The sequence below is a fragment of the Pagrus major genome, chromosome 3 (genome assembly GCF_040436345.1).
Source record: "Pagrus major chromosome 3, Pma_NU_1.0".
NCBI classification, from domain to species: domain Eukaryota; kingdom Metazoa; phylum Chordata; class Actinopteri; order Spariformes; family Sparidae; genus Pagrus; species Pagrus major.
In genome coordinates this window covers 2,328,877-2,352,155 of record NC_133217.1, presented here as the reverse complement: position 1 = coordinate 2,352,155, position 23,279 = coordinate 2,328,877, and the positions used below count along the sequence as shown (strand labels likewise).

Sequence of the window (23,279 nt, the reverse complement as noted above, 5' to 3'; positions counted from 1 at the left end):
ACTTGATTGTTTTCTTACAAACAGGACCTTTAAAATTGGCAGTAAAATTTTATACAGGGACTTCAAAATTAGAGCGATTACATGACAGTTAGTAGATGATATAGGGAGGCTTTTATTGATAAAAATGACATCTAAGACATTTAAAACAGTTTAATCAGAAAAAAACAAACATTTAATCTACTGTTGACTTCAGTCTGACCAGAAAAATGTTGAGACTATTGGAGATGATTTGATTGTTCACACAATTAATTTAAATGGATTAAATAGCATTGAGGTTAAAGGTATTATTGTCATTTTAAGACCATTCCACTGATATATTGATAATATAATAGCATATTAATGCCAGTTCACCCTTTCAAAGGGCAACGACCTTTACATGTTTAATAGTATTCAGACATTGAAATGTGAAACAAATATTAAAATACTCTCAATAGATAAGACAAATAAAATAAATCAACACGACTGTTCAGTGGATTCTTCCTCCATTAAGTCCAGTTCTTAAAGTGGCCTGGCGTCACGACACACAGTGTACTCGGCCATGTTGGGGAGTCTGTGCGCCACGCAACAGCTGAGGGCGCTGCGGGAAATCTTCATGTCACAGGCCTCAGACCACACATCCGTCATCACGTCGTAGTACTCCACGCTATAGGAGGTGGTGAAGCCGTTGAAGCCGCCCACAACAAAGAGCAGGTCGTCCATCACTTCGATGCCGAAGTTGCTGCGGGTGGTCGACATGGAGGACACCTCGTGCCAGGTGTCGGTGTGGGGATCGTAGGCCTCAGCGCTGCGCAGACGGGCGCTGCCATCGAAGCCACCGACCTGCGAGAGGAAGTGTTGAATAAACAGTTTCTGAGCACATGGCCCTCAATGAACCATCTACAAGACGTGCTCACTGCAAAGACGCTGTCAGCATATGTCACGATGCCAACTCCACTGCGCTGGCTGCTCATGGGGGCGATCACCGTCCACTGGTTGGTTTCCGGGCTGTAGTATTCGCAGGTTTCCAGGCACTCGTTCCCATTGAAACCTCCACAAATGTAGATCTAGGAAGAACATTAAAGTTATTAACTATCTAACTAACTACTAAATTTACCAATATAAGCAACTGTTTTGTCGCCCCTGAAGAAAGTCCCCAGACTCCCTTAAAAAATTGCGGTCACTGTGTCAGGTGTGAACTGAAGGGTTCTGAGCTGTCCACCTGTGATTGGATCACTCAGGATGGATGTTAATACCAGGTCTGAATTCCCTCTAACTCTTGTTCCAAGCAGGTAGAAAGTCAAATGAGCAATGTTCAGTCAGCACCGTACATCTCTCTGTTACTCGTCCCAGCTGCTCTTCCACTTCACCCACCTTGTCGTTGAGTGTCGTGCAGCCGGCGTCGCTCCTGATCTCATGCATGGATGGAATGACAGTCCACTGGTTGGTGTCGGGTCTGTAGCGCTCTGCAGTGCTGAGGCGTACATGCCCATCATAACCTCCCATTGCATAGATGCATCCATTCAGCACAGTGATGGACACATAGCAGCGGCGGAAGTGCATGGGTGCCACCTCCTGCCAGGTGTGTGTGCTCAGATCCAGCCTGCGAACACTGTTGAAAGACTCCATCCTGTCAAAGCCACCGACACAGTAGACGTACCCGTTGAGGAAGGCAGTGCCGTGATAGGCAAGAGGGCGCTCCTGGTTGTTTGTCAGGTCGATCCAGAGGTCCTCCCGGATGTCATACGCCTCAATGCAGTTAGTTGGAGCACCTCTGCTCCAGCCTCCGATGGCCAACAGGATGGCGTTAGGCAGGCGAGGACGAGCGACAGAGTCACACATGACGAGGGCAGGTGAGGTGAGGCGGTCTTTGTTGTCCATGATCTCTTTCACCATTTGACAGCACTCAGCGTTGCTCTTCACCAGCTCATTGGACATCACAGTTGTCCCCAGGTGATCCTGACTCATCAAGGCCAGTCGGACCTACACGGAGAAAACAAGAGAAAACCTTTGAATTGAACTGAAGCTCTGCCCTCTTTGTAGACAGTCTGTGGTCCAACATGACTTCAAGCTTACAGCTCTCAGTTTGTTTGTAGTGGAGCTGCAGGTCTGAAAGCACCCAGGTGATCTTACAATACTGATGTTTCTGCTGTCAGCTAAATCCAAGCGAAAGCTAGTGGCAGAACTTACCTTAGACAAGAGTACAAGCAGGTGTCCTTGTCTTTCTTCAGGTCTGTGGGCGATCCAGTGAAGGACGGCCTCGCACACAGTACTCTCCTCTCTCACATTGAGGTCGTGTCTTCCCAGCATGGCAGTGAGTTCCTGCACAGTGAGATCCTGAAACTCTTCACTGGAAACGACCTCCTCAAAGTGATCAAGGATGAACTGGTAGGCCTTTCTCTGCAGCTCAAAGCAGGGGCAGACGTTGGTGAACTGCCAGATGTTGATGCAGTTCTCCGGGCTGAGCTGCTCCTCCAGGAAGTCGCAGCAGGCTCGTACGATCTTCATGACGTTGAACTGATCGGCTGCTATCAGCAGCTCCTGTACGCTGTCCTCCATCACAGAGAGAGAGCCGGTGTATGCAAACTCAATGATGACCTGCATCATGTCAGGAGACAGGCCTGGGATGTTGAAGACCTTCTTGTCTGGGGCTGACCAGCGTATGAAGAGAGCTCTGTGGGTCAGGATGAAAACACAGGAGAGGATTGAAAAGAAACAGCATTCAACATCTTTCTCTCGTCCTCACACTGATTTATAATTATTAAATTGCAAGTGAGGTTTACAGTTTCAGTGCACTGTTTGCTGAAACAAAAGGCTGTCGTATTCAAGTACAAGTGTCTGTTTCTTGATCTGCAAATGTGTATTTATGCTTGACATCATGATGATGTCAGTAAATATGAATAAAATACAGACTGTGCTTATCCTGTGTGAATGCGTGACACAAATGGCAGAAAAAACCTTAATTTAAACGTATATCTGACTGTGTGGACGGACAGGGAAGACTCACTGGAAGTACGAGCTGCATTCACAGAGGATCAGCTTGTGGACCTGAAACTCCACATCCTGGACTTTGATGACTGCGTCACAGAAGTGTCCCTCCAGACGGAGATCATTAAACACTGAGCCTGGCTGGTCCGAAGATGAGCCTCGGCCACTCATCTTGAGTTTTAGTGTGAAGTTTAGTTTAGTTTAGTTTCCCTCAGTATCTCGGTCGGTTTGTCTCAACAGGTTTGATCTCAAAACACATCATGATGGAATCATCACGTCGTCATGACTACAGTCAGTTCAAACTGTGAAATGTTATGTTTACAACCATACAACCACCCAAACATTATTTCATTTGTAAATGTAGTTTTTATTTAAAACAGTCCAGTTGAACAGTAGCTGGATGTTTTATCAAAATGGCCTCTTTGGTGGGAAACACATCATAAACATGGCTGTGTTTTGTATTTACACCACTACTACTTTTGCCTATCAGCAATTTATTTATATAGTTTCTATCAGTCAGGCTATAAGGGGGGTGGGGGGTGAATATTGGGGATGTGTCCCCCCCCAGTATTTAAGGTAATTACGGCCTTGCTGCCCACCTGTCCGGTCCCTGCTGCCCGGTCCAGCCTCGTCATCAGCGGCCTGTCTCGTTAGCCCCTCCTCCGCGGAGAAGGTCGGTCATTTAGCTTCATCTTGTTTCAACACTCTGCGCTGTTTAACTCTCAGTTTTTCAGCACCACCCACTTCTTTTCCCCGACTTTTTTATTATTTTCTCCATTTTCGCCAGTTTAAATTTCAACACAGCTTCAGTTGGGCGCATGGAGACAAAATGGCCGCGTTGTGGGGCTCATTGAGCATGCGCACTACGGACTTTCGCCCACCGAGCCGGCTAACTTCCGGTTTAGCGTCCGGCTAACCTGAGTGAATAATTTAATTTAATTTGATTTAATTTAAGTAATCTAATGGCTCAAGTTATGACAGTCAAAGGAGTTGAGGTCGATAAAAAAAATGTCTCTCTACATTCACTAACATATAAAGTTTTTTAGAAATTGAAAGGAACCGGAAGGGGCGTGGCTTCGGCTGACAATCATGAGATTACACCTGTCTGTGGAGCACGAAGCCAACAGTTTCATTCAATCTGTGAGCTTTTAAACACATTTTCAGACTGGTGTCACTGAGTTCAGTGCGGAGTCTCAGATCAGTTTCTGGGAGGAAAGCCAAAATAAAACCAAAGTGCTCCAACATGAGCCTGGCAGCCGCCGGAGAGGAGGAGAGGAGGGTGGGGGGTAAGTGGAGAGGACAGTCTCTGGGTAAACAGGAGCTCCCCAAACACTTCAGATAACTATCTTATAAGAGAAAGGGGCAAAGAAAGCCTAAATGTGTGCACATCTTTTCCCGGGTCACTGCAGTTGATAGCTAACACTAGCTAGCTAATGTTTTGAAAGTCAAACGATGAACTACGTAAAGCTAGCAAACATTAGCGGTTAGCTCGCTAACGTGAACCCGCCCACAAAGTGAATAACAAATTCAAGGATGCAAGCTAACTCATTTTAACTTGTAGAGTAAAGTAATTTAGAGGCGTGTTAATGAGTTACAAGGTTAATTAGGTACCAACTTGCTAGCTGCACTAGCCTGGTTGTTAGCTAGCTAGCGTTAACTACTACGTCACAGTCAACAGTTACTTCCGGGTAGAAAACTTGTTTTGCATTGAGTGTAGAAATCTGTGCTTCAAGCATCAAATATGCATTTAAGATGAACCAGACCAGATTTATATACTTTTAAAATAATAATGAAAAATGTACTAATTAAATTATATGTAAGCAGGAGCGCGATGCAGCTGCTTTCTACCGGAAAGTTACTGTAAACAAGCATTGTGATTCGGACTCGCACATCTACACCGATCACTACGGTAGCCCTGACAGACTCCCCGGTGCACCTCTACTACCGTCGGTACGGTATGTGGGCGCCGCAGTCACAGTCACTCGTGTTTATTCCTGATCTCTGCTGCACCGCTGCTCGACACTCCGCTCGGACTCATTAAGCCTCATTATCTGGTGCCAAACTTAGTGTTTCCTGCTCTGAATACCAGGTACGATGCTTGTGTTTCTTTAAAGCTGCAGAATATCTCCGTGTCGCTTTATTCTGAGGCTTAGAAATAACATTTGTTTGACTGCGCGTCCCCGCTGATCTCTGGAAATTGCCGCTGCGTAAAAGTAAACTCGACAGTCTGATTTTTTTTTTTTGCTGCAGGGTTCAGCTGTGTGTCTGTGAGTTCAGAGGCAGCTGGTTGTGTTTTTGATATTATTTTTTTATTATCCAAAGCGTTTCAGCATGAGTTCGCTGTGATATTCAGCTTGGAGTTTGTTATTTAGCTGCGATTTTTAGGCCCCTTAAAGCATCCTTCAACCCGCAGTGTCTGACTCCTGCACGCAGCTCCTCTGCAGAAAGGTGAGCATCGGGTGAAATCAGGAGGAGGACGACTCAAAGACAGGGCTGCTAGGCCTGATTCTGGTTCGGGGGAAACGATCATCTGATTTTTTTTAAATTACCTGCGGAATTGAACACTAAGAAGTCTGGGTTCATGCCGGATTTCGAGCACTTCAGATTTTCCTACTCGAGTATGAATCCGGTCCTGGGGGAGAGCGGTTTCCTGGCCCCGCAGCAGCACCATCACCAGATGACGGGCCAGACCGACTCCGCCATCCCAGAGCCCGGCTACTTCCTGGGGGACCACGGTGGGTTCGGGCCCGATGGGCTGTCCGGGCTGGACCTGGGCGCCCTGCCACCGTCGGGCCTCGCCTACCTGCACCTGAGCAACCCCCTGCACCGCGTGCCCCCGGCGGCTACAGCGCTGCGCAACGACCTGGGCTCCAACATCAGCGTCCTGAAGACCCTGAACCTGCGCTTCCGCTGCTTTTTGGCCAAAGTGCACGAGCTGGAGCGCAGGAACAAGGTGCTGGAGAAGCAGCTGCAGCAGGCTCTGGAGGATAACTGCGGAGGAGACGGTCACCAGAAGCCGCTCACCAAAGAGATGGGGGTCCAGACTGGATTTATTGGGCCCATCCCACCCAGACCGGGCCTCATCCCGCTCCACAACGCCAACAACTCGGCCTACCTGCCCGGCGGCCTCCTCTCCCCAACCCTGAACCCTCCTCCTCTGTTTGACAACAAGTACCTGCTGGGGAACAACTTCAACCCGATCACCACGGATTCAAACTCCAACCTCACCACGTCTGGCTTCTCCCTCAGCCCGGCCCTGAGTCCCACAGACCCGTCCAAACCCATCACCAACATCAACGAGAAACTGGCCTGTCACACCGGGACCAACACCAACAACATCCCCCCCGCTCCCCCGCGCTTCCTCCCCGGGACGATCTGGTCCTTCAACCATACGCGCCGCTTTGGCACCGGGAGGGAGTCGTGCGTCACGGGCCCCGGAGTGTCCTGGACGCACCCGGACGGTGTCGGGGTCCAGATTGACACCATCACACCTGAGATCAGGGCCCTGTACAACGTGCTGGCCAAGGTGAAGAGAGAGAGGGACGAGTACAAGAGAAGGTAAGGGCTGTTTATGTTCACTGTCACCGCAGAGCTTCTTTAAACATGTAACATGGCTGCATCATTTGGATCATCGTTGTTAAACAAAAGCTTTAATAACTATTTTTTTGAAGAAGGGGGAACTAATCACAGTTTACTTGATATATTTAATTTAAAGATATACATATTGTGTAACAATAACACAATGTGATCATATTGTGATGATAAAATCCCCCTGAAAGCCAATCAGACAGTGACACTGACATATCGGCCAACCCTGGGAAGACCCGCCTCACATTCACACACAGGAAACTAAAACAATAATGAATTTACAGAAATGTCATCGCCATTAAACAAGCAACAAAAATTAAACTAATCTGCAGCTAACAGGACAGTTTTGATTGCAGGTGTGGGTAAAGATTTAAAGGAAGGAAAACTTTAATTGAAGCCTTCAGATGCTTACAATCATTTACATATTGTGTCATGTATTATTGGGTTCACCAGTGCAACCAGTGTAAGAAGTCAGTCAAGAGCCCTGCTAATGAGTATTTCCATTGTTGATTAATCTGTTGATGATTTCCTTAATGAATTGATGAGTTGTTTGGTCTGTAGACGACGTCCTCAAATGTCTTGTTTTGTCCACGAGCCAAAGATATTCAGTTTACTGTCATAGAGCAGGAAATATTAACATTAAAGAAGCTGGATCGTCATTTTTCGCCCTAAAAAGTTGCTCAAATCAATTGTCAAAATAGGTGATTAATTTAATAGCTGACAACTAATTAATCAATGACTGTCGCTCTGGTCTCATGTCAGGTTTTGCAGACTTTTTTTCCACTGCTGCAGTCAGGGAACCTTTCAGCATAATACAGTAAACGCAGAGAGCTGATCTAAGTTCAGTATGTTAAAGGAAGGGACATGTTTGATTTCGGTGCAGCCCTGGATTATATGATGATGATCGCCATGTGATGGTCTGTTGCACTGAGGAGAGCGCCAGTTAAATGCAGACTGTAAAATATAAAAGCGTCATGCAGGATCTGTTCAGGCCAGCTCAGCTTCTTTTAATGATATTTGCCTCTAACCATCAGTCAGATGAGAGGTATTGACTGGACGGCACCATCAAGCAGATGACAGCCTCAAAAACAATACACACTTTATACTCAGTTGCCAGTTAATTAGGTAGTAGCTTTCTAAATGTGCACTCAGATCCCAGTGTTGTTGTTCAGACTCCTGTTCATCATCCCGGCACTGAAGGTTTTATTCCTTTATCGCGCAGTGTTGGTTTATTTGTAACTTCTCGCCCCACAATGATTTCACTATCTAGTTAGTGCTGAGGTGGTGATCTCCTTAATGTCTCTGGTTGTGTTGGATCGTTGCTGTAAATCGATGAGCAGGACAGCTGCTTTTACATTACGTGGCACATTTTGATTTGGCAGATGATTTTGGTGCAAAGCGACTTGCAATAAGTGCGTTTAACCTGAAGGAGCGAGAGCAGAACGGCATAAAAAATGGATTCACTTTATTCACTTGTGCGTCAGTGTGAGAAGCACTTTCATTTGTCTGGTAATAGACAAGTTGTTTTAATTCATCAGCATGAAGTAAAATGTTGATTGTACGGTGTAACGGCTTTAGAAGAGTTGGATCCCTATAAACCTCACTTTCACGAGGCAATTTTGCAGGAAGTCCTCCCAGGAAATGACGGCTGCAGACTAAATGAATGAATATACTCAAGTTTTGTTTGTTGTTGTTGGCAGCTGTTACTGAGGACGATGTAAACAATCCAGCTGTTTTTGTGATAGCAGCTCACAAACAGATAATCTCACCTGTCAACCGTTTCTCACTTGAACTTATTAGCTATATTTACAGCACATATTCAAATTTGGATATTGAATATACAGTAATATTTTGTCAATATATCGGGTTTCTACTTCTGTTCAGTACCTGAGCTAAAGGGTTATTTTACTGTATTAGATGAACCTCATTTCAATAAATAATTTAATAAATAAACATGACATTAGACTCTATCGAAACCTAATTGCACCCTTAGTTTTTGTTGTTTTTTTCACTTTTTGCAACCATTGTCACCTTCTAATTTATCTGTTTTATACAACAAATTGTGTGACAATCAGTAAAAACCTTCAATGTTTACATTACCTTAAACATTTAAGACGTAACTTTTAAACATTTAACGAGCACGAGGAGCTGCTGAACATGGAAATACACACACTCAAAGGCAAAATAGAGCTTTTAAAGATTTCCCATGATCGTGCAGCCATAATATAAATGTTTGTGCACAGCAGGATGCTACAGATTATTACAACAAACCAAAAGAAATGTCTGTTAATTTGCAGCATTTATTTTGCTTTTTGGTCGAAGAATCAGTGCTTGATGTAGAAATGTTATTTAAACCTCCGTTTGGGTTTCGCTCAGCATGCAGCTTGTGTTTTTTCAGCGCTGACCCGTCCCACAATCATGACACACATCAACACGCAGTCACCCACTGCTGCTTTATGCTGAAAAGCACTGACCTCTCCTCTTTCAGCCTGCTGAGGCAGGATGCTGCTGCAGGACAAACCTTCAGTCACATCGATTTCAGGAGCAGCAGGATGGTTTACTGAACAGCGACTCACACTCTGACCCGTGTGCTGCCCTGCTTATCATCATTTACAGTTTAGTGCTGCTGCTCCGAACTACATTCAAGTTTTACCCATTTGAAAGCTATGAAAGTGAGCTAGACACGTAAAGGTTAAAATATTTCCACCAATTAAACTTTCAAGAGCATCCTTAATGTGGTTTCCTGGCAGTATTGAATCATTTACAAGTGCAAACACAAGTCCATCAGTTAAAGAGAGACGGGCAGTTTGATTTGATGTGAAGTGAGGAGAGATGAGACAACCACTGATGGTTTTAATGTCTGTACTTTGCAAAGACTTGCTGCTCAGTAAAATGTTCCTTTACGTTTTCTTTACCTCTGCCTCTGATAACGAGCCAATTTGGGCTTGAAACATATTTTTAAATGTAATAAATTCAAACATTTTATTTCACCTGGAAATGTAACTGCATATCTTAGCATGGCAGACCGCAACGTCTGTGATTGGTCTGTTTGGTTGTATCGCTTTTCCGGCCTCTCCTCCAGTGCTAATACCAGGGTTTGTGACCTTTAGTTCCCCCAGTAAACACACCGACCTCTGTGGCTGTTGCAGTCCCTCCTGTCCGGCCTCCTGTCGCTGCCGGAGTGTCTCTGGGCTAGAGAGAGCAGACAGGCCCGGCTACCCCGCCTTTCTGAAATCAAGTAACGTTAGCTCTGTGTTTATGGAGACTCTGACACCCGTCCTGTCCACTCTGCCTAGCCCAGAGACACAGCTGTGAGACAAAGAAGTCGGTGTGTTTACAGGGGAAAGTGCAGCGGTATCGTTCGCTGTATCACCACTACAACTCCTGTGGTGTATTCCAGTAAGAAGTGTACAGTCAGAGAGGTTAATTGACATTTCATAGAAACCTAGCAGAAACTTAAAGCAGCTTAAATCAGTTGACTGTCAAACTGTTTAATTTTGCTTTCTGATGCTGAGGACATGACCCCGCTGTCCTTTATTGTAGCTAGGGGCTGTGTATTTATGTTAGAGATTATTTAGGATATCTTCAAAAGAAAACTTGCAAACGGAAATTTACATTGTGTGAAAATCACTTCCCAGAAACAGCAGCTGCTTCTTCCAGTAAGGTTAAATGAATATTGCTTTAATTATCCTGTGACTGTAAATGTTTGTCTGCAGGGAGGAAGTGTCTGGGGAAAAGCCCAACATGAGGAGTTGTTTTTCTCTCACATGGTCTCCCATCTTCTCCTCCTTTCTTTCTTCCTCCTTTTCATTTAGCGTCTTTCTGTCTCTCTTCTTCCTCTTTCTTTCCCTCCTCTTCCTCCTCCTCCTCTCATTTCTTTCCCTCCTCCTCTTCCTCCTCCCTGCTGGGGTTCGTCCTGGTAGCTGCAATGCAGCACTGGCCTGTGACCGCCAACAGTGATGTCACCCCACTCCTCTCTCCATTTTGTCTTTTACCCTCTGCCTCCCTCTACCTCGTCTCCCCTTTTAGCGCTGCGTATCTACATCTCTCCTTCTGCATCTCAATTTGTATGCCCTCCCTCTCTCTCCTGTCTTTGCTGCTGTCCCTGTTGACTCCTCATCCGTCTCTCCACCCCCCTCCGTCCCATGTGAGACTCTGCAGCGTCAGGCAGGCGCTGGCTTCATCATCATTAACAACTTCATCCCCGAACCACACACCTCTCTTCTTTCAGTTCATTTCAGTCCAGCGAAGCTTTACTGTCATGCTCTTTTGATTAGAAAACATGTTGCTATGTGATTTTTGAGCGTGCAAGTCCAAAACCCTACATGCATTCATCTGCAGCAATAACAACGTCCACTCCTCTGGGAAGGTTTACCATCAGATGTGTTAACCGGCTGCAGGGATTTGCTCCCACTCAACCACAGGAGCATCAGTGAGGTCTGAGGCGATGACCTCAACCCCATGATGTTACATGATGGGGTTGAGGTCGGGGATCTGTGCATAAAATCTTCCACACCAATTTGAGAAAACGATTTCTTGCACAGAGGCATCGTCATGTTTGACAGGACAGGGACAAGCACAAAGTTGTAATCACACTATTGTCTAAAATATCTTCGTGTAGCCTGAAGATTTCCCTTCACTGGAATCCAGAAGTGTCACCCAAGACCAAGCGTGTGTCCACATACTTTTGGCCTTATAGTGTTTATACACACACTTCTCTATGGGAAAAGCAAACACTTATTGTATAGTTTTATTTTGTAATGATGCAAAAATGGTGCACGGATCCAAAGTTATGTAATTCACTGACTTCCTGTGCAAACTGTCACTCTGGCTGCCATGTTGAGATTATTTAAAAAACAAAAAACACTGATCCTGCATATTTAAAGAGTCTTTTTCACCCCACAAAAATCAACTGGCATAAACCAACCTATATTATATATATTTTTTATAATAAATTTTATTATTATTATTTTATAGAAACTGGCCAAAACTGAACCTTATGGTGAGCTGAACTTGGCCTACAGACCTCGCTTAGTATAAGAAAGAAATATAAAGATAAATAATTAAACAAATAAATGTGAAAATATCAGAATTTAGAAGAATAATTATAAACATTTACATTTATTTTCATATTAAATTGTTCATTTATTTTGGTGTATATATTTATAAAATAAATAAATGTGTATTTATGTATTTTTTGCATATAAATTACTATTTTTTTTTGTATATTTTTCAAAATTTTAAATGTATTTTTATCCCCTACTCTTTCCCTCAGTTCTTTTCCACATTTATTTTCTTATTCTTTAACAGATTCAGTGTTTGACTCTTTATGTCTCTGCAGGCTTGACTTTGCACTCTGTCATCTAACCAATATTACCTCATAATGGATGCAGTGAGTCATAGTGTGTGTGTGTGTGTGTGTGTGTGTGTGTGTGTGTGTGTGTGTGTGTGTGTGTGTTGAAGGTGTTAAGATGGAGAGAGATAACAGTAGAGCGCAGCATCACTGTGTGTGTACAGTAGATACACCCTGGCTGCTCGTTGCTGGTGTTGCTGTAGTATTCACTGCACTTCCTGAACACTTGACATCACTGCCGGTTATTCAGATTTCAGATTGATCTCCTCTCTTCCAGGCAGCCGCTGGCTCCACTTCATTTACCACATTAGTGATTAATTTTGGCCAGTTATTTTGTTTTGAGATGTGTTATTGCGTATGGTTACACTCTTCTGAAAGCTCTTCCTTTATGTTATGCCGTTCTGTTAAAGGACTAGTTCAACATTTTAGGAACACAGAGTTTGATTCCAGTCTGAATGCGAGTTATGAAGCCAGATTAAAAAAGCAAATATCCTGGATGAGCGTTAAAAAACGCAGCTCAACACCTCCAAAGATCTCAAAATAACAAGTTGCATCTTGGCTGTTTAATCTAGTGGTTTTCTAACTGGTCCCCAGACAAACGATCACATTTTTTGGAAGTTGGAACAACATGGAAAGAAAACGAGTTGGCTGTTTTGACTGATTGTAATTTAAAGTGATTCTAGTTTGATCATCATTTGATCTTTAAACTTAAGAATAAAAAAATACTTCCTGAAGACAGAATCCTCTCATCTTGGGGATGTGTGGTCTGATGTGCTTCAGCTGTGGGGGTCCTTGACATGAGAAACTCCTGAAGTAATCTATATCGTAGCTGTTTCCCTCGTCTTCCTGTCTTTATGCTAAACTAAGCTCCTCACCTTCTGGCTCTGCAAAAAAGTGAATAAATATTCGTCCTAGCATGTTGAAATATACGATCAAAGCACTGTACATTTGAGACAAAACACAGCAGTGTTTCTAAAAACTGACGTCTTCAGTTTCGTTGAAATTGACGTCAGCGTGACCTCGTGGTTTGATGACATCGGAGGGGGGGGAACTGAGATAAAACACAAAGGCTTGTATGTGGCGGCTTTTATTATTGCATCATCCGGCAGTTTCTCCATCATCAGTAGAGATAAACCTGTTTCTGTGTATCCAGTCAGACACAATGACGCCAGCAGCTTCACTGCAGAGCAACGTGTTGAGACTGACAAACAGATCAGATCAGAGCAACGAGCACGTCATCTATCACTGTGACACCATCTCCTCTGCTCATTAACACGAGTGTCTGAGTGTCTCTGGTCACTGCAGCAGCTGAAATCAAACCGATTTTGACTTCACGCCTCTCGTGTCTGACACACGTCTGAGAAAAATCAAGTCACGTTTCGATCAGTGCATGTATCCTACGTGTGACTCGTACTTGAATACTGAAACTATCCCTGTCGGCAATCTGATCTGAGGTCATCCACCGCAGACATGATGTTGTAATTTAAGTGTGAGAGCAGCTCAGCTGAGCAGCGTTGATGTGAAGGACACAGAGGATACAGTTACAAAGCATCTGAAACGGGCAGGAGAAGCAGCAGAAAACAAAACCACACATGAAAATAATAGTGTTTACCGTCTTACTCTGTGATCCGCAGTGCTCGCAGGGCATGAGGGGAGAAGGTTTGGCCTGAGAGTGGCACCAGTGGAGAGGATGTTAGTGCTGTACGGTGGCCATTTTAGGACATTAACTTCAGCTTGTCACGTTGTTAGCGTGCTAAGTCATTGTAAGTGTGCAGTCACCAGATGTCCCGGTTCGTCTGGGATTATCCCAGTTTCAGACTGGGTGTCTTGAGTTCTGGAAAATATCTGTAAAACACTAAAATGTTCAGGCTTTAAACATTCATCACTGTAAATGATGTCTTTGGTTTTCACCACAATTAAACGGACTCTTCTTAAATATTTGCAGCAATTTACATGTATTAATCAGTTTTTTATTGGCCATATGTGAGCGGATTGTAACGTGACGTGAAAAATGAAACATCCCCCGTCTCTCTCGTTAACTTGTTTAATGCTGCTGGACTGTGGATTTGGGTGTGAAGGACTCGGGTTGGATTTTCCGCGACAGTCCAAAGGATGTGACTTTATGACAATTCTTGAGGGCCTCTCTCCGCTCCGCTAACAGAGAGCAACAGTAGTTAACATTAGTGTAGAAAATCAGTAAGCTAGGAGTAAGTAAGCCATAGACAATCGACCGGCTTCCAGCTAGAGGTTGACCAATATGGCCTTTTCAGGGTCGATACAGATCATTAAAAAATCAAGGAGTCTGAAAACTGATAGTCAGGGCAGATATTAATTTGCAATAAAAATAAAAATCAGGTATTTTACTTGAGTATTTCCTTTTTCTGCTACTTTATTCTTCCACTTCTTTACATTTATTTGATACATTTAGTTACTAGTTCCTTTGCAGATGCTGACTTTTCAGTGTTTATAGCTTTTTAATTGTGACGTGTTACCGATCAGATATTGTTGTGGGCGGGGCATGGTGTGAGAGGAAGCTGCATCAGAGCCAAAGCAGCACATTTTTAAATGTGTTTATTTTGTTGCAAGGGCCGATGATCGGTCAATCTCTGCCTCCAGCTCAGCAGCGAAGTTCAACAGAGCCCCTTTTAAAATAATAATTATAATATTTGACATTGCTATGAGTTCATGAGCTGCGCCGCATCACAACAGAGGCGACGATCACCAGAAATCACACGAGATGGTTCTCAGTCCTGCAGTGTTCGCTCAGCCCCTGCCTGTTTTATTTCTGTCTTCTCCATAGTGACTGGCTGCCTGCTCCTCGTGCTCCACATGCACTCAGCATGGTGTCTCCTTACGTAACAGCCGCTGAGTAATACTCGTGTTGGTAGGAGGAGCTTTGATGCTGTGTAGGTCAGTCAGGTAACTCTGGTGGGTTTTTGTCTTAAAGCTGCAGAGAGGAAGATCAGGAAGGTGGACTGAGACTCTTCACTCATCTGACCTGAACATGAGGCCACGGTCTGATGAAGACAGACGTTCAGTCGTCATTGTCCCAGCAAAAATATAAAAATTAATGGTCAAGTTACCCTTCATATTCCCTCCAGTGGGTTGAGACCACCTGTGTTACTGTGGGGACGTTTTAAAGCTTTTGAAGCAGATACAGTCTGAATATTATGCGATTATGTGTCTCATGTTACAAAGTGCTGATGTATCTGTGTGATTATCTGTGTTTACATCACTGCTTTGTGTTTGTCTGTGTGTTATAGATGGGAGGAGGAGTACACAGCCAGAATGGACCTGCAGGAGAAGGTGGCAGAACTGGAGGAGGTGAAGTGACATTTAAAATGCTACAGTTCAGAAATCCATTAAAGAAAGAGTGTTTTTAAGACACCTACAAAGTGTAGCTCCTCATCTTCTTTAGTGCTTCTGATCGCATCACAGCTCTTTTACATACAGACACATTAAAAACACATCAGACAGATAAAAACATTAGGCTAAGATCATCTGGAGCAGCCATCATCACAGTCCAGGCAGACCTTTAAAGTGCGTGTCAACATTTTTCATAAACATGAGGAGTATACTGCACGTCCCCGATGTACCCACTTATTTCACATCCCCTGGTTTGTGTAACAATAAGGCTGCAACTAACGATTATTTTCATCATCAGGTTAATGGTTTAGTCGACAAGATGTCATAACAATGCACATTATTACTTCCCAGAGTCCAAAGTGACGTCTTCAAATCCAGCAAACAGTCCAAACTCTCAGTAAAGTTTCAGAAGGTTGCACACAGAATCTCGTGATTTTTTTTTTTTTCCCCCTCAGGTGCAATATTGTTTTCTCTTGTGAAATTTATTTATTTTTGTCTCTCGTGATTTTTTTTTGTCTCTCGTGAAAAAACATTTTTTACTGTGAAATTTAAAAAAAAAAAAAAAAAAATTTACTCGTAGAAAAAAAATTTTTTTTAAATTGAAGTCATGAAAAAGATTTTTTTTGTGGAAAAAGATTTCTTTCTCATGATTTTTTTTTTTCTCGTGAAATTTTTTATTTTTTTAAAAATCCGAAGGCTCTGACTTTGACAAAGCAGAAAATTCTCACCTTTAAGACGCAGAAACGAGCAAATGTTTGACATTTTTCTGCTTGAATAATGACTTAAATGATTGATTATCAAAGTAAAACTTACACACGAACCATATGTGTAACAGGCGTGCTTATTTAATCTGTACATTAAGGGCATATCTTCATATTATGTGTGTGTCTTCAGGACCTGCAGGAGAGCGAGGTGTGTCAGGATGAGCTGGCTCTGAGGGTGAAGCAGCTGAAGGCCGAACTTGTTCTCTTTAAAGGGCTCGTCAGCAACGTAAGTCTCCTGTTAGCTGTGTTCAGCTGTTTTATCCAAGTAGAAAAAGTGTTTAAACGGACCAGAAGTTTCACCATGACCACTGATCCACAGACTGATTCACAGATCGATCACACTTGATCTCCATGGTTACATATTGCTGGACATCTTGCTGAGTTATTACAGTAAACAACAATAATTAACTGAATGTAGATTAAGAGTTCTTTGTGTCCATCCATCAGAACCTGTCAGATCTGGACAGTAAGATCCAGGAGAAGGCCATGAAGGTGGACATGGACATCTGCCGCCGCATCGACATCACCGCCCGCCTCTGTGATGTCGCCCAGCAGAGGAACTGTGAGGACATGATAAACATGTTCCAGGTACGTTTGCGCTCGTGATGACAGTCCACGACCGACCAATCATCTGCCTCCGCTTTAATTAACACGCCTCCTCATCGACAGGTGGCCACGCCCCCCTCCACGCTGAACGGCCGGGCCAGGAAACCGAGCGGGCAGTCGGCGAAGGGCGCGGACGGAGACGATCTGAGCATGTCTGAGAGCGAGGGGGGCGGGGCCAAAGACGAGGAGTCGTGCAGCACGTCGGCCAATCAGATCAACGAGCAGATGCAGAGGATGCTGAATCAGCTGTACGTGTTTCGAACAAAAATATTACGTAGTGAATGATGTAAAACCATGTCATTAACGTGTGTGTGTGTGTGTGTGTGTGTGTGTGTGTGTGTGTGTGTGTGTGTGTGTGTGTTGTACAGCAGGGAGTGTGAGTTCGAGGATGACTGTGACAGTCTGGCCTGGGAGGAAACTGAGGAGACTCTTCTGCTCTGGGAAGATTTTCCTGGATACTCGCTGGGGGTGGATACACAAGGAGAGGTGCGTGTACACACACACACACACACACACTCACACACACACACACACACACACACACACTTTTCACTTACTTAATTGAAACTAGTGTTTTTCTTTAATGTATATTACATTTTTAAAAGTGTTGTCATGTTTGATGAAAGGAGCAGAACTCACAGCTCTGAGGAGGAAATCGTTCATTGTTACTCTCAAATATCTGAACTCGCTTGGTGAGAAGTGAAAGTCACAAAGTCACTGCTGTTATAATATGAACGCTGTGTAACAGCGAAGCACCGGCTCATAAACAGGAGTCTCCTCGGCTGCAGCAGCACTTAACGGAGCTCCGTTCGGATCCGTCAGATCTATTTCCTCAGCGTCAGGGAAGCCGCCAGGTGTTTCCTGTCGCGGGCAGTTTTTTTACTTCGTCCTACTTGGCTGACCTGAGCTGGTGGACGAGCTGTTTTTAACTGCGGCAGGCTGATGCTTTTGTTTTGTTAGTTCAGTCTGGTGACGCGGATGCCGTAAGATAATCCAGCTGACCTGTGAGCTGTTTTTATCTAAACAAGCCACAGAGACTAAACAACCTGCTTAGAGACGAGCTGGAAGACGCTGCAGGAAAACCAAGACAGATTAGAAGACTTTACACACCCAGGTAGTGATTTCTGTTGCTGTAACTGCTCTGAGAGCTTAAATCAATAATAATTAATTGAAAATTGATTTAAAGTGCCAAAAAAAGGCTGATAGATCGTCAGTGATTTATGAACAACAAACACGTTCTAGTTTCTGAAATAATTTAAAAGTTACTCAACAGCTTCTTTGTTGGTGACGACGATACGCTTCGTGTACAATAATAACAACAAAACTTCCTGTTTCTTCACAATAAAAGCTCCCATTTCCTCCTACAACAGGACAACATGTACGTATCTTTGCGGTATATGAATGCACACGAATACCTGGAGCCTGTAGATTTAATATCTGCAGGTTTTTATACTGTTCGTCAGACAATATAAGAAACTGTAAAATGCCACCTTGGACTTTATAAACTGATAAGAGACTACAGAATCTGTCCAGGGACTACAGATTTTTTTTTTTTTTTTTTTTTAAAGAAATTTTCTTTTTTTTTTCTTTTCTTTTGTTCTCGTGGGGGGAAAAAATTCTTGGGAATTTTTTTTTTCTCGAGTAAAAATATTTTTCTTGTGAAAAATTTTTTTTTTCTCGTGAAAAATATTTTTCGCGGGAGAAAGAATTTTTACAAGAGAAAAAAATATTTTCTCTCATGAAAAAATATTTTTTCTAATAAAAATAATAAAAGTGCTGTTTATTAATGTGCTCTGTCAGATGTAGGTTCCTACCTGAATTCTAGTTAATTATTTCCACACAAAAGATTTAATTGATTTATCATGCAGATACACAATTATTCAAACAGTTTGCTGTAGTAATAATAATAATAATAATAATAATTCTATTTAACATAACATTTCCCCCAAATTCACCTTGATTTCCCTAAATAATGTATAAAGGTCTAAAGTCTAAAGGCTCCTGTTTGTTGCATCAGTTAGAGGTTACACCTTTTACAGAGATCGATCTCAAACTCAACAAAGTTCTTCTTAAAACGGTTCTTTGGCTCGGCTGACTCAGGTTTAACTTAAACAGATACATTCAGGAAATACATGATGTATGGAAGCTGCAGCTGTATCATGTAAATCGACAGTGTTTCACTCCGTCTCTCCTTCTTCTCTCTCCACGTCCACTCGCTGTCTTGCAGCTGCAGCAGCAGGACGAGTCCATCGAGGAGGTGATTAAAGACACCGAGTCTCTGTTCAAATCCAGAGAGGAGGAGTACCAGGCCACCATCGACCAGATAGAGGTGAGACTGTTTTTTATATTTCTGTTTATAACGGATAACAGATTCAGCAGCCATTCAGGGTCAGAAACAGAATGAAGATGCTAAGGCCCTGTCCACATGGACGTCCCAAAACTTATGGTTTTTGTTGTTTTCTGTCCCGGTCAGCTGGAACTGGCCACAGCCAAGAGCGACATGAACCGTCACCTGCACGAGTACATGGAGATGTGTTCGATGAAGAGAGGGCTGGACGTCCAGATGGAGACCTGCAGGAGACTCATCACACAGAGCGGAGACAGGTGGGAACACATGTTTAGATATTTGACATGAATCTGAAGATGCATCGGAGGCACAGACTGGAGCTCAGTTGAGGTGTGATGGAGGTGAAAACATTGCAGCTTTCTGCTCTTACAGGTTCAGTGTGGAGGAAACATTTGAGCAGCAGACAGACGTTGCAGCCACATTAATCTCTCTCATGTCTTCAACAGGAAGTCAGCCTCGCTCAACACCCTGACGGTGGACGACTCGGACAGCGAGGAGAAAGAAAGGAAAAAGCCGGCTCTCCCTGCCGACTCTGAGAGCAGCGACTCTTGCTGCGACGCCAACGCCGCCATCCCTCCTCTGACCTGGAGGAAACCCTAACACACACTGAAACACACACGCTGAAGTAACGTCACACCGATGCTCTTCTCTTCCTCTAGTGGCGTTTGACAACAGTACACACATCTAAACTTCTGTCTCCCTGGTTTCTGTTGATCTAAAGTAGAAAAAATATTTTTACTGGTCACAAACTCAGCCGACATGACAGCAGGTGATTTAGAGCAAAAAGGTGGAAAAGTTACTCCAGGGTTGTTTGGAAAAAAAAATACATAAATTGCTTGAAAGCTTATGTAGAAAATTAATTTTCAAGGCAATAACTCTGCTGCCCTCCTGTGGTCATCAGCTGTAACTGCACCTCAGTGAAGGTCAAACAGAACAAAATGGCACTTTAAAGTCCTTCACTGGCTTCCTTTTATTGATAAGATGACACGTTGTATCTTATTTAGCAAACTGATGTTTCTGTTTCGTGCAGGAAACAATTAATCGCACAGATTCTGTAATGATGCCTTTCAGCTGCAGGTTCACACGTGTGCGCAGAGGCAGTGACGCACAAAGAAAAAGTTTGCACATAACTGTTCACTGAAGTGATTTAAGAGAGAGTGTTACTTATTAATCTCTATAACAATGTAATGCTTGTTTTTTTTTCTATATTTTTATTTTATTGTGTTTGTGCAGCAGTTTTAAAATGTTGCAGAAGTTTAATCTCTAAAATATAAATTACCCAAATGACGTCTTCTGGGATTTTACTGTAGGTGGAGTAAGAACTTCACAGATCTCCAACTATCAACTTGCCTTAAACTGTCCAACGTATACCAAAATATGACACCTCGTCCTGAAAATGCATCTTGAAGGTTTTTAATTTTGCTATTTTGGTTTTCCACAGTACGCAGAATGAACAGAAGTCCTGAGGGGCAAGTGAAGATTTTTTCTTTTTTCTTTTTTTACTGGCGATCCATTTTCTAAGATCTAAATTATTTTCTCTCGTGTTTATGACTCGAGAGCTGGTCGGGATAAAATAAGTTTTGCCAGGAGAAAAAAAAAATGTTTTTTTTTCAAATGGGAAAAAAATATATTTTCTTTTTTCTTGTTTTACACATGAAAATAGAAGTTTTCACCTAAAATTTATTGGGGGATTTTTTTTCAAGGAGAAAAAATCTGTGAAACCCCAAAAAATATCCAGGAGAAAAAAATGTTTGAGAAGTTTTCAAGATAATCTTTCGAAGTTCCTTAAAAATGTTTTTCCTTTACAAGTTTTTTCCCTTTTTCATTTTCTCACATGAAAAACAAAGAACATTTTCTTTACATTTTTTTTCACCTGAAATGTTTTTTTCATGGGTGAAACAAAAAACATTTTTTTCGTCCCACTTGGTTTCACACATGAAAAAAAGTGAAGATTTCTGCTGAATTTTTTTTTCCCAGGAGAAAAAAATGTTAAAGTTTTCAAATTCAAAATCTGTGAAAATACGTGCAAAAAAAAGAAAAAATTCAGGGAAAATGTTTTTCCCGTGTGAAAGAAAAAAAAATTCTCCTAAATTTTTTTTTCTCCCAAGGAGTAAAAAATTTCAGGAGAAAAAAATGTTTGTTTCACTTTTAAATTTTCACACATGGAAAAAAAAAGTTGTTTTTTTTTCCCGTTTTTACATTTTTTTACAACTTTTTTTTTTTTCCAATAGAATTTTTTTTTCATGTGTCAAAGAAAAAACATTTTCAGGAACATTTTCTTCCACATCGGTTTCATACAAATTTCCTCTACATTTAAAGGGAAGGTGTCATATTTATGTGCCATTAATCACAAGCCAATGCCCTCTTCCTATTTTACTGTCCATGCTTATTGAAAACGATGCGTTTACGCCACATTTTACATTTTACATTTTGCAGATTTAATGGGCGACGGATCTGAAAGAACGTCGTCTGTGATTTTGAGACAGTTGGCAACAACAGGAAATTTAAGAGCGTTTTCTTGTTTTTCTTTTACAAAAGTAAAAACCTATTTTAAAACACGTCAAAACAACTGTACAGTTTGTAAAGGCGTAATATTGTATCTAATGTACATAACACGGCTGTGTATAACGCTGAGCTGTAACGCTTCGTGTTCTTATGACGTACATTTAGCTTTTAGAGACGATTTAATGTTTTATTTCTGCCATCTTTAAGTTTTAGCATTGTTACTGTTACGATTTGAATTAGACATCGTGGTATCAGAAGTCGTCTTTCTGTAGAAAACACACCTGCAGCCATGATTAAAATTTCCTGTTTAAGGACGTGTACATATTTTTGGGGAGAGAAGCCATTTTGCAGGAGGTGTGTTTAAAAAAAAAATAACAAAAAAACGAAACAATCAGGATTTTTTTCTACTTCGCTTGTGCCAGTTTTTCTCTTTGTTGACCTGCTGCTATGAACGCATCACAGTTCACACGTCATCAATCACATCATCAAATGAATGTCTGCTTGATCAATAACCTGCCGTGTTCACCACAGAAAACAGATTCATTAGAGGAACAACTTTCAGTTTCAGTCCTGCCGAGCCTCAAAAATGAGACTAAAAACCCTGAAAATGCTCGTGTGTGTACACTTTATACAGATAGTTCTCATCACTCAGAGAGGAAATGGACTAAAGTTTGACGTTGTTCCTTTTTAATGTCAAGGAAAAAACAAAAACAAAGCAAGTGTACAATAATCATTAAAGCAAATAGACGAACATCACTCACCTCATGAACTGTACAGATGCTGCTGCTGCTGTAACGGAACTGTTGATCTATATTATCTGACTGTAAACAAAAAAAAAGCATCTGTGGAGAGAAAACAGAAATAAATCCAGTGTGAAAGGGGATAAAAAATGACTTAAAGACCTCATGAAACACAAACTGGAACGTTTTATGGAGATAAAACAGTAAGTACGGACAGAAAATAAGATGGCAGAAGCCAAAGAAGTCGTCAGGAGAAGTGTTTCTGAGCTCTGTGGATTAAAGTCTGTCACTTCACAAGCAGAACAAGTGTTTACTGTTTTCATGAGGTTGTTAAAGTCTGATTGTTTTCAGTCGCCGTATGCAGAGATGAATGTTTGATGGATTGACTGGAATGAAAAGTTGCACAGAATAAAAACTTTAAAAAGTTTTGAGTTGTGAGTTGTTTTTTTCTGCGCTAACTTTTTTCTTTTACTGGATTTTACATGTAAAAATATACCGTTTACAGATTTTAGACTTTTCAAGGTAAATGCAGATCAGACGTGATGCGTCACAGTGCTGGAGTGCTCAGGTCCTTTATTTTGAAAGGGTTAAAGAAAGACCGGACTGTGAAAGTCCTCGATTCATCCTCAACAAAATAGTTAGACTTATCCTACACAGATAAGTCAGAATCCACAGAATAACTGTCATGACTGTAAGTTAAATTACTTGTGTAGGTCATGTAGAGGTTTCAGTATTTAGTTTAGAGTTTCGTAGCCAGTTAAAAGTTTCTGGTAGCAAAACGAGACCAGAGAAATACTTGGTTACTAGTTAAAGTCCTGCCTTAAAAATGTTAAAAATTCAGGTTTTGTTAGTAAAATGAACTTAAAATATCAAAAGTAAATTACAGTTTTATATTATTTTCAATGGTGGAAAGTTTTTACTGCACTACATTTATTTTACAGCTTTACTTATGGAATTCAGATAATTAAAACACATAACAAATGAATGATGTGTTTTTGAAGTACTTAGAATTAGATCCACATTTACCGGCTGCAGTTTTAGTACTT

At 42.1% G+C, this 23,279-nt stretch overlaps 2 protein-coding genes across 2 annotated transcripts; one reads left to right on the top strand and one right to left on the bottom strand.

Annotated features, from left to right (window-relative positions):
• Positions 1-124: 124 nt before the first annotated feature.
• On the bottom strand, positions 125-3,068 carry LOC140993835 (kelch-like protein 10). Its single transcript, XM_073463387.1, has 5 exons — positions 2,984-3,068; positions 2,167-2,650; positions 1,351-1,959; positions 894-1,043; positions 125-819 (listed from the first exon to the last, which is right to left on the bottom strand). The coding sequence occupies exons 2-5, from the start codon at positions 2,581-2,583 to the stop codon at positions 499-501; spliced, it is 1,497 nt and encodes a 498-aa protein (XP_073319488.1). The 5' UTR covers positions 2,584-2,650; positions 2,984-3,068; the 3' UTR covers positions 125-498.
• Positions 3,069-4,796: 1,728 nt separating this feature from the next.
• On the top strand, positions 4,797-20,521 carry iffo1a (intermediate filament family orphan 1a). The gene is made up of 9 exons (XM_073463291.1): positions 4,797-6,522; positions 15,169-15,229; positions 16,166-16,261; positions 16,483-16,623; positions 16,705-16,889; positions 17,010-17,127; positions 18,869-18,970; positions 19,115-19,245; positions 19,435-20,521. Exons 1-9 carry the CDS (start codon positions 5,546-5,548, stop codon positions 19,586-19,588), a joined length of 1,965 nt encoding a protein of 654 aa, XP_073319392.1. The 5' UTR covers positions 4,797-5,545; the 3' UTR covers positions 19,589-20,521.
• Positions 20,522-23,279: the final 2,758 nt, after the last annotated feature.

Excerpts from the sequence above, each read along its gene's own strand:
- LOC140993835 (XM_073463387.1), bottom strand. The coding sequence starts at position 2,583 with ATGATGCAGGTCATCATTGAGTTTGCATACACCGGCTCTCTCTCTGTG. Across the intron at positions 1,044-1,350 it reads GCACGACACTCAACGACAAG|ATCTACATTTGTGGAGGTTT; the intron begins GTGGGTGAAGTG and ends TGTTCTTCCTAG. Across the intron at positions 820-893 it reads ATGCTGACAGCGTCTTTGCA|GTCGGTGGCTTCGATGGCAG; the intron begins GTGAGCACGTCT and ends TTCCTCTCGCAG.
- iffo1a (XM_073463291.1), top strand. The coding sequence starts at position 5,546 with ATGCCGGATTTCGAGCACTTCAGATTTTCCTACTCGAGTATGAATCCG. Across the intron at positions 17,128-18,868 it reads GGGTGGATACACAAGGAGAG|CTGCAGCAGCAGGACGAGTC; the intron begins GTGCGTGTACAC and ends GCTGTCTTGCAG. Across the intron at positions 19,246-19,434 it reads ATCACACAGAGCGGAGACAG|GAAGTCAGCCTCGCTCAACA; the intron begins GTGGGAACACAT and ends TGTCTTCAACAG.